This window comes from Corticium candelabrum, chromosome 21 (assembly GCF_963422355.1).
Source record: "Corticium candelabrum chromosome 21, ooCorCand1.1, whole genome shotgun sequence".
In the NCBI taxonomy this organism is placed as follows: Eukaryota; Metazoa; Porifera; class Homoscleromorpha; order Homosclerophorida; family Plakinidae; genus Corticium; species Corticium candelabrum.
In genome coordinates this window covers 4,486,651-4,499,556 of record NC_085105.1, presented here as the reverse complement: position 1 = coordinate 4,499,556, position 12,906 = coordinate 4,486,651, and the positions used below count along the sequence as shown (strand labels likewise).

The window sequence follows — 12,906 nt, the reverse complement described above, 5'->3', positions numbered from 1 at the left end:
CAGCTCTACCAGTGGTTGGAACCACTCCACGTGTGAAGCCCAGTTCAGTTCCACATTTGAAACTCATTTCTACTCCACGTGTGAAGCCCAGTCCACTCCACGTGTGAAATCCATTTCGCTCCACGTGTGAAGCCCACTCCAGCTCTACGTGTGAAACCTAACCCCACTCCACGTGTGAGACTTACTCCGCGTGTGAAACTCACTCAATCTGCACTGCAGTGAAAGAAGATGCCTCACGCTGTAGATAATTTTTCCGAGGTTGACAGATGAATGTGCCAGAGAATTGACGCGATCCCCAAGCCTTTCTGGTAAACGCGCATTCACAAATTTATCACAAGCTTGTTGAGGAAATCCTATCACTAATCGGTGTGAAATTCCAACTAGTTTTAGATGTTCGTCTTTACAAACAATCATCCGAATGACAAGACAAATGGAATAAACCCAGTCTCAGAAGTAAAATGGAACGTCGTCTTACAGCCGAAGAGATCTCAGAATTTTTGGACAGATGATTGCAACACATACTGGAAACACTGGAATTGTTCACCAGCGAAGGAAGCGGATGGACAGTGTACCGTATCACATAATTTCAACTCGTCATTGCACGATATCAAGAAATCCACGGCGTCTCCTATCTCCCACTCCCAAAAGAAGTGCAAAACAAGAAGGCCTTCGTCAACGTTAAAAATACAAAGACGACAGCTGTCTACAATGGGCTCTGAGTACGGCACTCTTTCCAGCCAACGCGACCCCAACTACCCAGCAAATACTCAACAGACAATGGACTGACTGTGTTGGGATGGTATTCAAGAACCAACTCTCATCAAACAGATCGATCTCGTGGAGAAGCAAAACCCCAGACTCGTCGTAAACGTCTTCGGATAGGACACAGGTGTCTATCCACTCAGATTATCCATGCAAGTCTGAGTCACCCATCAGAATCAACCTCCTTCTCATCGGCAGAGGACTCAAACAACCCTACACTTGGTCAAAAAATCCCAACCGCCTACTAAACGATCAAAGCAAGGATACTCATCGTATATTCTCCTGAGAACGCTGTCTACACGGATACACGCGACAAGACTTCTTCAACAACACAAACCCGTCTGTCAAGGTATCGGACATCGCGCCATCAAAGTAGAAATGCCTGAAAGGGCAATAACAAACTCATTTTCCAGAATTACCAAAATCAACTCAAAATCTCTTACGTCATCTATGCAGACTTTGAGTCTCTCATTGACAAGATCGAAGGACGTACACGTGATCCCAACGAAAGCAACTCCAAGAAGACAGCTCATCACGAAGCTTGTGGTTTCTCTTACATCGTCGTACGGTGCGACGGACAAACTCAACAACCCGTCGTCTACCGAGAACTCAATGCTACTCAACACTCCTAGAGTGTCTGCAAAAGGAAGAAGCCAAGATCAAATATTTCAAACAAAACTCCATCGAGATCACGACACAAGATTGGATAGATCACATAAATGCAAAAGACTGCCACATCTGTGATAAACCTCTAGTCTTAGACACATATAGAGACGCCATTAATGGTTTCGACCCAAACATGGGCAAACACAAAGGAGCAGCTCACAAAAAATGCCACTTCTAGTATCCCACAATCATTAGACCCAAGGCGAAACGCAAACCCAAAGGAGATGACACGGACATATGCTACATCTGCGACAAGTCTCTCATTATAAAGATCTATCGGGATTGCTTTCGTGACCATTGTCACATTACGAGACGATATCGAGGTGCAGCACACAATGCTTGCAATCTCCAGAAGGGATTGTCTACAACCATTCCCGTGGTCTTCCACAATCTTCGCGGATACGACAGTCATCTATTAATGCAAGGCATCTCTAAAGTGCAAGACAACGTAGCTGCATTTCCAACAAAATGGAGAAATATATCTCATTCTCTCTCAGACAGCTACGCGTCACCTACAAGGTCCAGTTCCTGTTGGCCTCACTCGATAGATTGGTCAAATCACAAGATCACACTAATATGCACAAAACCAGCTAATACAAGCCCGACAACGAAAAGCGCAACCAGCTCTTGAGAAAAGGCGTCTATCTATACAAGCATATGGACGATTGGGCACGATTTCACAAACCCAAAATACAACCTCGAGATGCCTTCTACAGCACATTGAACGATGAAGGGATCACCGATGGAGATTACGATCACGCGCAGAAGGTATGGTCGACCATCGGATGTAAGACCATGAGCGAATATCACGATCAGTATTTGCGTACGGATGTACTACTATCAGCCGACGTCTTCGAGAACTTTAGAAAGACCTGTATGGAGACCTACCGCATCGATCCAGCTTATTACACAAGTCCATGACTTTCTTGAGATGCGTTGTTAGAGCACTCGGGAGTAAAGCTCGAACTCTTGACCAACTAAGACGTGCATCTATTCATTGAAAAAAGTATGCGAGGTGGTATATCGCTGGTCTCTCGACAATACGCCAAAGCCAAAGATCCTCACGTCAAAGGCCACAATCCCGACAAGCTCACCATCTACATCCAGTATCTAGATGCGAACAACCTATACGGATGAGCGATGTCACAACCTCTACGCTTGGGAGAATTCGAATGAGTAGATCTACCGAGCATACAAACGATACTAGATCATCCAGACGAAGCCGACAAGGTATACATAGTAGCAGTCGATCTAAAGTATTCATAGAAATTTAAACCACAAACACAACGCCTACCCGCTAACACCGTACGTCTGGATGTTCCCAAAGAATAGATGTCGGACTACCAATGAGACCTACATCAGGGTATTTATGGGGGTGAATCGAATGAAGTAGAGAAGTTGGTAACCAATCTTCAAAACCATACCAAGTACGTTCTCCACTGCAGCAACCTACAACTGTAATCGTTTGTGGGCATGAAGGTGACCAAGATCTATCGTGTGATTCAATTCGATCGATCTCCTTGGATGGGCTACTGCGTCCACAAGGACACCGAGATTTACAAACGGGCCATATGCGACTTAGGGAAAGATCTGTTCAAACTCCTCAACAACTCGGTCTTTGGCAAGACGATAGAAAATCTAAGAAAACCTCAAGACGCAAACTCTTACAATCGTGTGGTCTATCCAACCAGTCGAGAGCAAAAAATATGTAGACCTTATATATATATATATATATATATATCCGATAACCGACAGCCCACCCGTGAAGGCGAACAGAAATTCGAAAAACGGCTGCCCGAGGTAGAAACGATGGACGCCCAGAAAACCGAGTGGAAAGCAAACAGATAAGCGTCGCCGAGATTCTTCTTGTACTTCAAGTAGAACGCCCTCGGGTCGTCGGTCTCTTCGGCAAACTTCTGCCGGTTTGACTTGGCGACGAGAAACGGCAGTCGGACGACGTCGACTAGCCATGCGATGCCTAACACGCCGAGGGTACAGAGGTAGATGACTCCGACACTTTTGCGACGTAGATAGAAGTGGTGACCGCCGAATAATCCGAGAAAAAGCCAGAGAAGGTAGGCAACGAGACAGTTGCGACGTCTGCTGGTCGCATCTCTTTGAACGGATTCGACGCCATCACTTCCAGTTTGGCGTCGTTCGACGCAGTCATTTGTAGTTGGCTGGAATCGGCATTCTGATGTGTAGCTTGTCTTTTATTTAGTGGTCTAGACATCTATGTATAGTTGTACTTGAAAAAATAATATTCTCCTATATACAGACTTGGACAAAATTATAGGGACACCTGGCATTTTTGTGTCTAGTCTAACTTTGGTACTGCATTTTTCTCTAGCAAATCCAAATGTTTTTCGAATTTCTTTTTTCATGGATTGCGCCATTGTTAGTATGTAACATAGCTTGTGTTCAAGACTGCAGCTGTACTTACTACCTACTGCGCATCTAGTTTGCTTTGAAGAAGGAAGACGGCCATTCCTACTTTTCTTGTCTTTGTACACGTTCATCGCTCTTGGATGCTCATTCTTGGCATACAATCTAAGAATGCTCTGTAGTAGAGAGTGAAAGCAATTTTGTGGGTCCTCTTATCAACATTATGAAAAAAAGGCGAATCATCTGTTTTTGCGCATTGATTTCGCGCATGTCATCACAATTTGAATTGTTTTGTCATTTTAATCAATAAACAAACTTCAACGTATTCAAAAATCATGCTACACTAATTAATTACAAAAACTCCTGCTAAGACAAAAACTAAAAAAGTTATAGCAACAAAAGAACATTGACATGCCACTTCGGTCCACGTTTTACGTAGCAAAATCTCAAACTGCTACCGCCAAAATGGCAGCTGCACTAAAACCGCTGCCCTTGAGACCGCTAAACCTAGGCGATATGTTAGCCTGAACGTTCAGCTGCACGCAGTTGCAGAGTCTTGTTCCGTGCGATATTTCACGAGTTGCAGCGATGCCTCGAGGCGAACAGTTGAGTCCAAAAACGCGAGGGAAAATTGAAGCCCTTCACTCAGTTGGCCATTCTGTGCGTCAGATCGCAGTTTTTGTCCGCCGCTCCAGGAATTCGGTTCATCGGTGCCTGCAACGGCTTTCCCATGGCAGCAGCGATTATGAAAAACCATCTGGACGTGGGAAGGCAACGACAATCCGGGAAGATCATCGACTGAAGAGAATGGCACTGCAGAACCGCAGAGCACCATCACGACTGCTCTCGTATCAGCTGGCTGATGAAACCGGCAAGCAGGTGTCAAGTAGAACAGTCAGTCGTCGTCTCAGTGAGACAGGAGTGAACGCTCGGAGGCCTAGAAAAAACCCACTGCTAACAGAAAACCATCGGCGTTTGCGACTGGGATGGACAACCACTCACACACAATGGACTTTGGATGACTGGAAATCTGTTCTTTTTACAAATGAGTCAAAAGTCAGCATAGGAAACGATGGTGCTCTGTACGTTTGGCGTCGCAAAGGTAAGGAATTTCTCCCTGAATGTTGTGACCGTACGGTCCAGCACGCGACTAGTGTGATGGTGTGGGGATCGATGTGTTGGCATGGTTTGGGGTCTCTGGTGAAACTGGAAGGTCGTTTGGACAGTACGGCGTACCGACAGGTTCTGGAAGAGCACATGCTTACAGACGCAGCGGCATTGATAGGAGACGACTTTGTCTTCCAGCAGGACAACGCGCCAATCCACACGTCTCGGTCAACAAGATAATGGCTACGCCAGCATGACGTCACACTGTTGGACTGGCCGCCAAAATCGCCTGATGGGAATCCAATCGAGAACTTGTGGCATGAACTCAAAACTGCTGCCAACCGTCGCGAACCGAGAACTGCAGCTGAGCTCTGGAATGCTCTACAAGAGGCGTGGCAGCAGATTCCAGCCGCGCGTGCCCGGAACTTGGCAGAAAGTGTTCCACGACGTTCGGACGCAATCAGGAGGGCGAGAGGCGGGAACACTCGGTACTGAGGAACTGGTGAAGGGCTTCAATTTTCCTTCGCGTTATTAAACCGGCTTTTTAAAAGCCACTAAACAAAATCAGAGAGAGTCTAACTTACGACGCTTACGCAGTCATGAAGTCATACACTTTTAGCTCTCGCTTTCCGCAATGCAAAAAGTAAAGAAAACAATTTAGGGTCTACAGTATTCTCAAGAAACCTAACAATCAACGCGGTAACTATTAAAGTGGCACAGTCCAGATTTATGCGCATGTTCGTGAAACTGCTTGCTCGCGCGGATTGCTTTTGCCTCGCTTTGGATTCTGCGCATAGCTATGATACGACCCAAGTAGGAATCCGGACCGTTCGCGAATGGGCTAGCCCATTTGGGAATTCTCATATGGGCTGACCATTTGGGAATCCTCTAGCCCGTTTAAGAATACGAGGTGAACAGAGTAGGAATTCAGACCGTTCGCGAATAGGCTAGCCCGTTTGCGAATGCGGTCAAAACCAATGTCCAAATAATGCCGACTGCTTAATAACGATTTACATATTCGTCTTCGGGTCTAGATCAATTTTTTACCGTACAGCTGCAGTACGAGTCCAGTTTTCCGTTACTAAAATTTAGGGCAAATGGAATTTGAAAAAATACGATCGCTACAAAAAGACACTAGTAACGCATGCATATAGGAGTTGTGCACAATGGAATTGTGTGCACACAAAAACACACCGAAAACAAGTCTAGACATGCAAAAGGTTACACTGGAATTGCGTCCACCTAAATTGCGTGAACCCAAATAACCCACAAAAAATATCACACAAAACATACTGGAATTGTGCGCGGTATACGTACACTGGAATTGCACGCACAAAGAAATAGACTGGAACCATGCACCCTGAAATTGTAAAAAATGGAATTACGCAAAAATACACTGAAATTGTGCACACAAAATCACAGTGGAAATAGGCACGGAAAATACACTGGAAACGCGCACGCAAAGCCGCACGGTTTACTGAGACATTATCACAGAAATCTATATATTCGAACGCTATATATGGATGCGACATTTTGTGTTGTAAACCAGTTAGAAAAAAATACGAAATCTTAATAACCCATTTGAGAAATAATGATGTCACGCTGCTTTCCAACTCTATATTAATCTAATCACATTCACAATTCCTCCAAAACCACCAAGAAATTTGAAAACTATGAATAATGCGTAACTTTATAAAGTAATTTGGTTTTTCTTACCAACCTCGCCACTCTTACGAAAGGACACAAACACACAAAACAACCGTACACAAGCATACAAACACACAGTTACACAAACACATGAGTACACAAACAGACAAAAACGGACACACGGACACATGCGTGCACAATTCCAGCGTGTTTTTCTGTGCACGATTCCAGTGTGTTTTGTGTGCACATTTCTAGTGCATTCGTGCGTGCACAACACTTTTGTGTGCATGCAATTCCGGTGTCTTTTTGTAGCGAGTGTAATTTTGTCCAATTCAGCTTGCTATAAAATTCGCAAACGGTATGGCAAGTCTGGGGGGCCCATTCGCGAATGAGCTTGCTAGCCCGTTTGCGAATGCGGTCTAAACCAATGTCAAAACCGTTTCTACTGCATGATAACGATTTACAGATTGGTCGACTAGTTTATATCAGATTCTTACCATACACGTGGAGTCTTGCCATATATTAAAATTCGCAAACGGTATGGCAAGTCCGGGGGGGGGAACCATTCGCGAATGGGCTAGCTAGCCCACATGCGAATGCGGTGTAAACCAATGTTTAGTTTGTTAGTGGTTATGTGCGATAGGGACAGTAGACTTGCTTAGTTGTGTTGTATGTAGATTTCAATGTTGAAATATATGTGTTGACAGACAGGCAAACAGACATACACACACACATACATACATACATACAGTCATAAATTAACTAATGGACTTGGCCTAGAATGTCAAAGTCAAATAATCTATCTAAATCACCATGATTAAGTGACAGTTTTGCTGATTTTAGTCACTTATGCTTGGACCTTTTATTTTCAAGCTAGCTGATTGTTAAAGTAGACTTCAATGTTGCCAATATATCATTGACAGACAGACAGATAGATACTTTATTCTCATATAGACGCTGCTTGTACATACGCCAGGAATTTTTGAAAGCAAACCAGTCCTTGCAAAGTCAAAGATTAACTAATGGACTTGGCCTTGAATGACAAACAGACAGACAGATAGACAGACAGATAGACAGACAGACAGACAGACAGGCAGGCAGACAGACAGACATCTCAACTAGACAATACACATAACTCAATCATTGCTCAGCTCTCAAACTGACAGAGAGACAGAGAGACAGAGAGACAGACAGACAGACAGACAGATTAGTAGATGTCAATGTTCTAAATATACAACTGACAGACAGACAGACAGACAGACAGACAGACAGACAGACAGATATAATGACATACATACCTACAGACAAACAGACAAACAGACAGACAAACAGACTAACTTCATTTATGAAAATATATGATTATGACAGAAAGATAGACAGACAGTCAGACAGACAGATACTTTATTCTCATATACACTCTACTTGTATACATATGCTAGAAACTTGTAAAAGCAAACAAACCCTAGATAAACTAATGGACAAACAGACAGACAGACAGATAAACATACATACATACATACATACATACATACATACATACATACATACATACAGACAGACAGACAGACATCTAAACTAGACAATACACACGACTCAATCATTGCTAGTTCTGTCTCTTTGTGCACTCTCGACAGTGCCAAGTTGGTTGTTGGGAAATTTTGGCCGCACTCGCCACACCGTTTGAAGATGAACTAACGCAGTCCAGGTGATACCAGTTCTCACAGTCATCACACTGGACCATTTGCTTCCCAGGAAGGTGCAAGCAGCACAGACAATGGATGCTGATTGCCGTCTTTACTTCAGTAGATCTTGTTGTACGGCTAACTTGAGGAAAGCAAGTGAGAGTACCTGACTGAAAACAGAAGTGCAGGTGTTTTCTTAGAGAACGCTCAGAGAAAGATACAGTACTGGGATCAATTCCATGACACAATGCTGTAGCAAAAGCCACAGCAAAGGGGCCACAGTTTCCCTCCCCACGTAACTGCTGCTGCACTGCTTTGATGGCTACATCAATTTTGCCATCCTTGTCAGCCAGAAGCCTGTAAATATCAACAAGCTGCCTACGAAGGGCACGTCCTAGACTACCCGATGACAGACTGTCATATACGTATACATGGGCACAGCTTTCTATAACTCCTGCAGTGGAGGTGAGCCAATGATGCTGTTCGTTGTTGTGTATCTGAACGGCACCGTTTGTGGCTGCTGTAAATCCCCCAGGAGACATCCCACCAGAGGAGAATTTAGTCCATCAATTGTAGGAAACTGATCCCTTAGTAGACGTTGTGCAGCTGAAATGTGTGTGTCATAGAGCCATTGCCCACCTAGCAACCTCAGTTCATCTCCTCTGTCAAGCTGAAGATGAGGTAACCAATCGTTGTTCTTTGCTGGGCGTTCATGTTTGACATTCAAGTCCACAATAATAATCTCAGTCTCTTCTTGTCTTCCGATGTTGCAGCACATCCGACCACGATGGCACTTGGGGGAGCACAGTTTCTTATTTGCCCGGCAGCTACATTTCTTCACAACGGTACAACTATTGTTGCACTTACAGTCACTGGTCGATAACGTTTGATGACTTGATGGCTTTGTTGATGTTGATGGTTTTGTTGATGGCTTTGTTGGTTGCTTTAAACTAGCAAGATTCATACATTTTACTCCACGGTGGCACTTGCTGTGGCACACAATACCATTATGAAGGCATGGACACTGTCTTCCTGTCACACATCCCTTTCTACATTTGCACCGTCTTGCAGGCAACCCTCCACGCTTCTGTCTAGCCAATCTCACCGCTTCCCTTAAAGATATCTTTCGGTCATTCTCCCAGTTAGACGTACTGAGATCCTCAATCTTGCCTAAAAATACCTCTAGATTGTTATCATCATACAATCTCTCCAAAACTCCGTACTTTGACCTGTTTTGATAGGATATAAATAATCAATTTACGGAAGACAAGGGAGAAGCCACTACATGTACCTGAGACGGTAGCTGATTCTCTTTGTCCCTCGGATTTCAACCACTACTGCAAGAAGACGTGGGAGATCCGTTGACATCCTGTTGTTGGGGAATTCTAACAGTGACATAGTCACCCACTGCATATGGTTGTAGTTTCGCCCGTTTGCTTTTGGAATGCTTGTACATTTGCTTCTCTGCTGATTTGATGTAATTATCTAACGCTCTCTTTCTTCTTTGTATGTGTTGTCTACTTGTTCCTAACAAGCCACCTGCATTAGAAAAAGACACACTTTGCTGCTGCTATCATTGAAGGGTGTATACAGACCATAAATGTATGTATGTACATATGTATTACGTATGTCTATTTCATACCTGTTGATCCTTCTGAAGTCTCTATATAATCATTGCCATTGCCTAATTGATATGTTCTGTCTGCTAGAACCAATACATTTGTAAGAGTAAGGTTAATTACTGGCAACATTAAATATACTTTTTGTACACGTAGAAACTTCATCCATCTCCACAAAGCGTTTCTCAGAAAAATCGATGCCATCATCTAACATCGTAGACGTGTACAATAATTAGAAGAACATTGTGTAACTGCATCATTAACCATCAGCCAATGAAGAAGTATCTCCTACTGTCTCTATGTCATCATTGTCATTGTCATTGTCTGGAGGAGAGGCGATGGTAGCATTGCCAAATTGACAAGTTCTGTCAGCTAGCAACAGTTAGGTTATCTAGTTTGTGTCAACGTTTCAATATTCACACACACGCACGCATGCACACACACACACACACACACACACACACGCACACACACACACACACACACACACACACGCACACACACACACACACACACACACACACACACACACACACACATGACTTATAATATACCTCTACAAACTCTGGCCATCTCCACATCATCTTCATCTCCTTTATCAGAAGAATCATTGCCATCATCTAACACCAATATACAAGTAAAATTGGAAGAGTATTATGTAACTGCACCATTTTACGTTTATCCAATGTAGGGATATCTTCTAACAACGTTTCTATACCATCATTGTCTTTGTCATTGTGGTTGTCTGGAAGAGAACTAATGGTGTACTCTTGACAAATTGGCAAGCTCTTTCAGCTAGTAGCAATACATAATAAGATTCAGTAAATGTAGGTTCTGTCAACGTTTTAACACACACACACACACACACACACACACACACACACACACACACACACACACACACACACACACACACACACACACACACACACACACACACACACTGATTTATAGATGTAGAAACTGTGTGATCCTCCACATGACCATCTCCTTCATCAGGGGAATCGTTGCCATATTCTAACACCAAGATACAAGTAAAATAATTGGAAAAGTATTCATTGTACCGTCAGTCAATGTAGGAATATCTTTTAGAACCTTCAGCAAATCCTCTTCTTCAGGTTGAACATCTTTATGGCAACCAGGAAACACACCATCTGTTGGGGGCTGTCCAAAAACAACGTCATAAGGCGCCACATTGATTGCACTATGGATTTGTGTGTTCATAGCATCTGTGTACAAGAATACAAATCTAAAACATAATCTGTGATGCAACGTCAGTAGCACAAGTACATTGCACTAAGGAAAGATATTTGGTCCATCCCGTTCCTGGATACTCTGCACGACGGACAGCAAGCATATGTTGTACAGTTCTATGGGCCTGTTCTACAAGGCCTTGAGATTGAGGATGGCGTGGACGACCTGTCACAATTTTGCAATCTCCTGGCCATAATCTAACAACTTTTCGAATGATCTGTAGCAAGAAAATAAAAGAACAAGAGTAATAAATTTTTGGTTGAGACTTTAGGTAATGTTCTTACCTTATTGCAAAATTCTTTCCCATTGTCATGCTGTAATATAAGTGGGAGACCAACAACACTGAAGACATTTTTAATAAGACATCTGGCCACTTCCACTGACTTCTTCCTATGCTGAGGCCACAGGAAATTGAATTTGGTAAAATGGTTAATATAATGACCGATATACTTGAAGTCTCCATCAGGGTCTACTGTCATATCAATAAGATCTATCTGGCCTCTTCGCATGAAACCTGGTGAAATAATCGGCTTGACAGTAGCTACTGACATTTGTGGCGTTTTACATGCGCAGATAACGCATGTCTTCACAAATTGTTGAACTGCAGGTCTCGGGATGCCAAAATACTGCTTTTGAACCTAAGGTAGACACAATCTCTGAAACACCATCCATCCACCCGCCCATCCATCCATCCACCCGCCCATCCATCCACCCGCCCACTCACCCACCCACCCACCCATTCACTCACCCACCCATCCACTCGCCCACCCATCCACTCGCCCACCCATCCACTCGCCCACCCACCCACCCATCCACTCGCCCACCCATCCACTCGCCCACCCATCCACTCGCCCACCCATCCACTCGCCCACCCACCCACCCGTCCATGCACCCATCCACCCGTCCATGCACCCATCCACCCGTCCATGCACCCTCCCACCCGTCCATGCACCCATCCACCCGTCCATGCACCCTCCCACCAGTCCATGCACGCACCCTCCCACTCGTCGGTTCACCCTCCCTCCCGTCGGTCACACTCCCATCCGTCAGTGCACCCTCCCACCCACTCACCCTCCCACCCACTCACCCTCCCACCCACTCACCCACTCACCCTCCCACCCACTCACCCACCTACCCGTCCACCCACTCACCCACCTACCAGTCCACCTACCTACCAATCCACCCACCTACCAATCCACCTACCTACCAATCCACCCACCTACCAATCCACCCACCTACCAGTCAACCCACCTACCAGTGCACCCATCTACCCGGCACCCACCTACCCATCCACCCGCCTTCCCACCCGCCTACCCACCCACCCACCAACCTCACCCACCATATACCAACCTCACCCACCCACCCACTCATCCATCCAAAGATACTTACATCTGCAAAACTTTCCGATATCCAGCGTGCACTCTAGAGCCTTCATGGATAGTTATGAGGATATCATAAATTTCAGACACGTTCGCTACTTTTAGCCAGTTCCCAAGCAAAGATGTCTTTGTTTCACTTCCCTGTTACAAAGATAGCAAACAATACAGTATATAACCACATCAATTGCATTAATAATTTACATATTCCTAATTAATTAAGTTGGCAAACAAACGAGCAGATATCTGCTAAAGGTGAGAAGAATTGCTAAGTTAATGTCTAATCTAATACAAGTAGCGACATTACAATGACTCACATACCTGTCATACACAAACAAACAGACTAGCAGGCGGGCAGACACAGTCGACACATGCACATGCATAATATTATACATATGAAATTCAGAC

The 12,906-nt window shown here is 44.3% G+C and overlaps 2 protein-coding genes and 1 long non-coding RNA gene across 3 annotated transcripts in view; all 3 read right to left on the bottom strand.

Annotated features, from left to right (window-relative positions):
- Positions 1-8,165: 8,165 nt before the first annotated feature.
- Positions 8,166-8,791, bottom strand: LOC134196194 (uncharacterized). Its single transcript, XM_062665269.1, has one exon. It carries the CDS (start codon positions 8,789-8,791, stop codon positions 8,171-8,173), a length of 621 nt encoding a protein of 206 aa, XP_062521253.1. The 3' UTR covers positions 8,166-8,170.
- Positions 8,792-9,627: 836 nt separating this feature from the next.
- LOC134196760 (uncharacterized) lies at positions 9,628-10,077 on the bottom strand. Its single transcript, XR_009972568.1, has 3 exons — positions 10,010-10,077; positions 9,892-9,954; positions 9,628-9,788 (listed from the first exon to the last, which is right to left on the bottom strand). It is a non-coding gene; the product is annotated as an uncharacterized LOC134196760 (long non-coding RNA).
- A 311-nt stretch (positions 10,078-10,388) lies between these two features.
- The window catches only part of LOC134196193 (KRAB-A domain-containing protein 2-like), a 2,770-nt gene continuing 252 nt past the window's right edge, over positions 10,389-12,906 (bottom strand). Inside the window, exons 2-8 of the mRNA XM_062665268.1 lie at positions 12,523-12,642; positions 11,407-11,760; positions 11,159-11,339; positions 10,933-11,097; positions 10,813-10,885; positions 10,545-10,613; positions 10,389-10,488 (exon numbers count right to left, since the gene is read on the bottom strand). Of these exons, the coding sequence (XP_062521252.1) occupies positions 10,601-10,613; positions 10,813-10,885; positions 10,933-11,097; positions 11,159-11,339; positions 11,407-11,760; positions 12,523-12,642 (906 nt within the window). The 3' untranslated portion in view covers positions 10,389-10,488; positions 10,545-10,600. The remainder of the gene's footprint in view (positions 10,489-10,544; positions 10,614-10,812; positions 10,886-10,932; positions 11,098-11,158; positions 11,340-11,406; positions 11,761-12,522; positions 12,643-12,906) is intronic.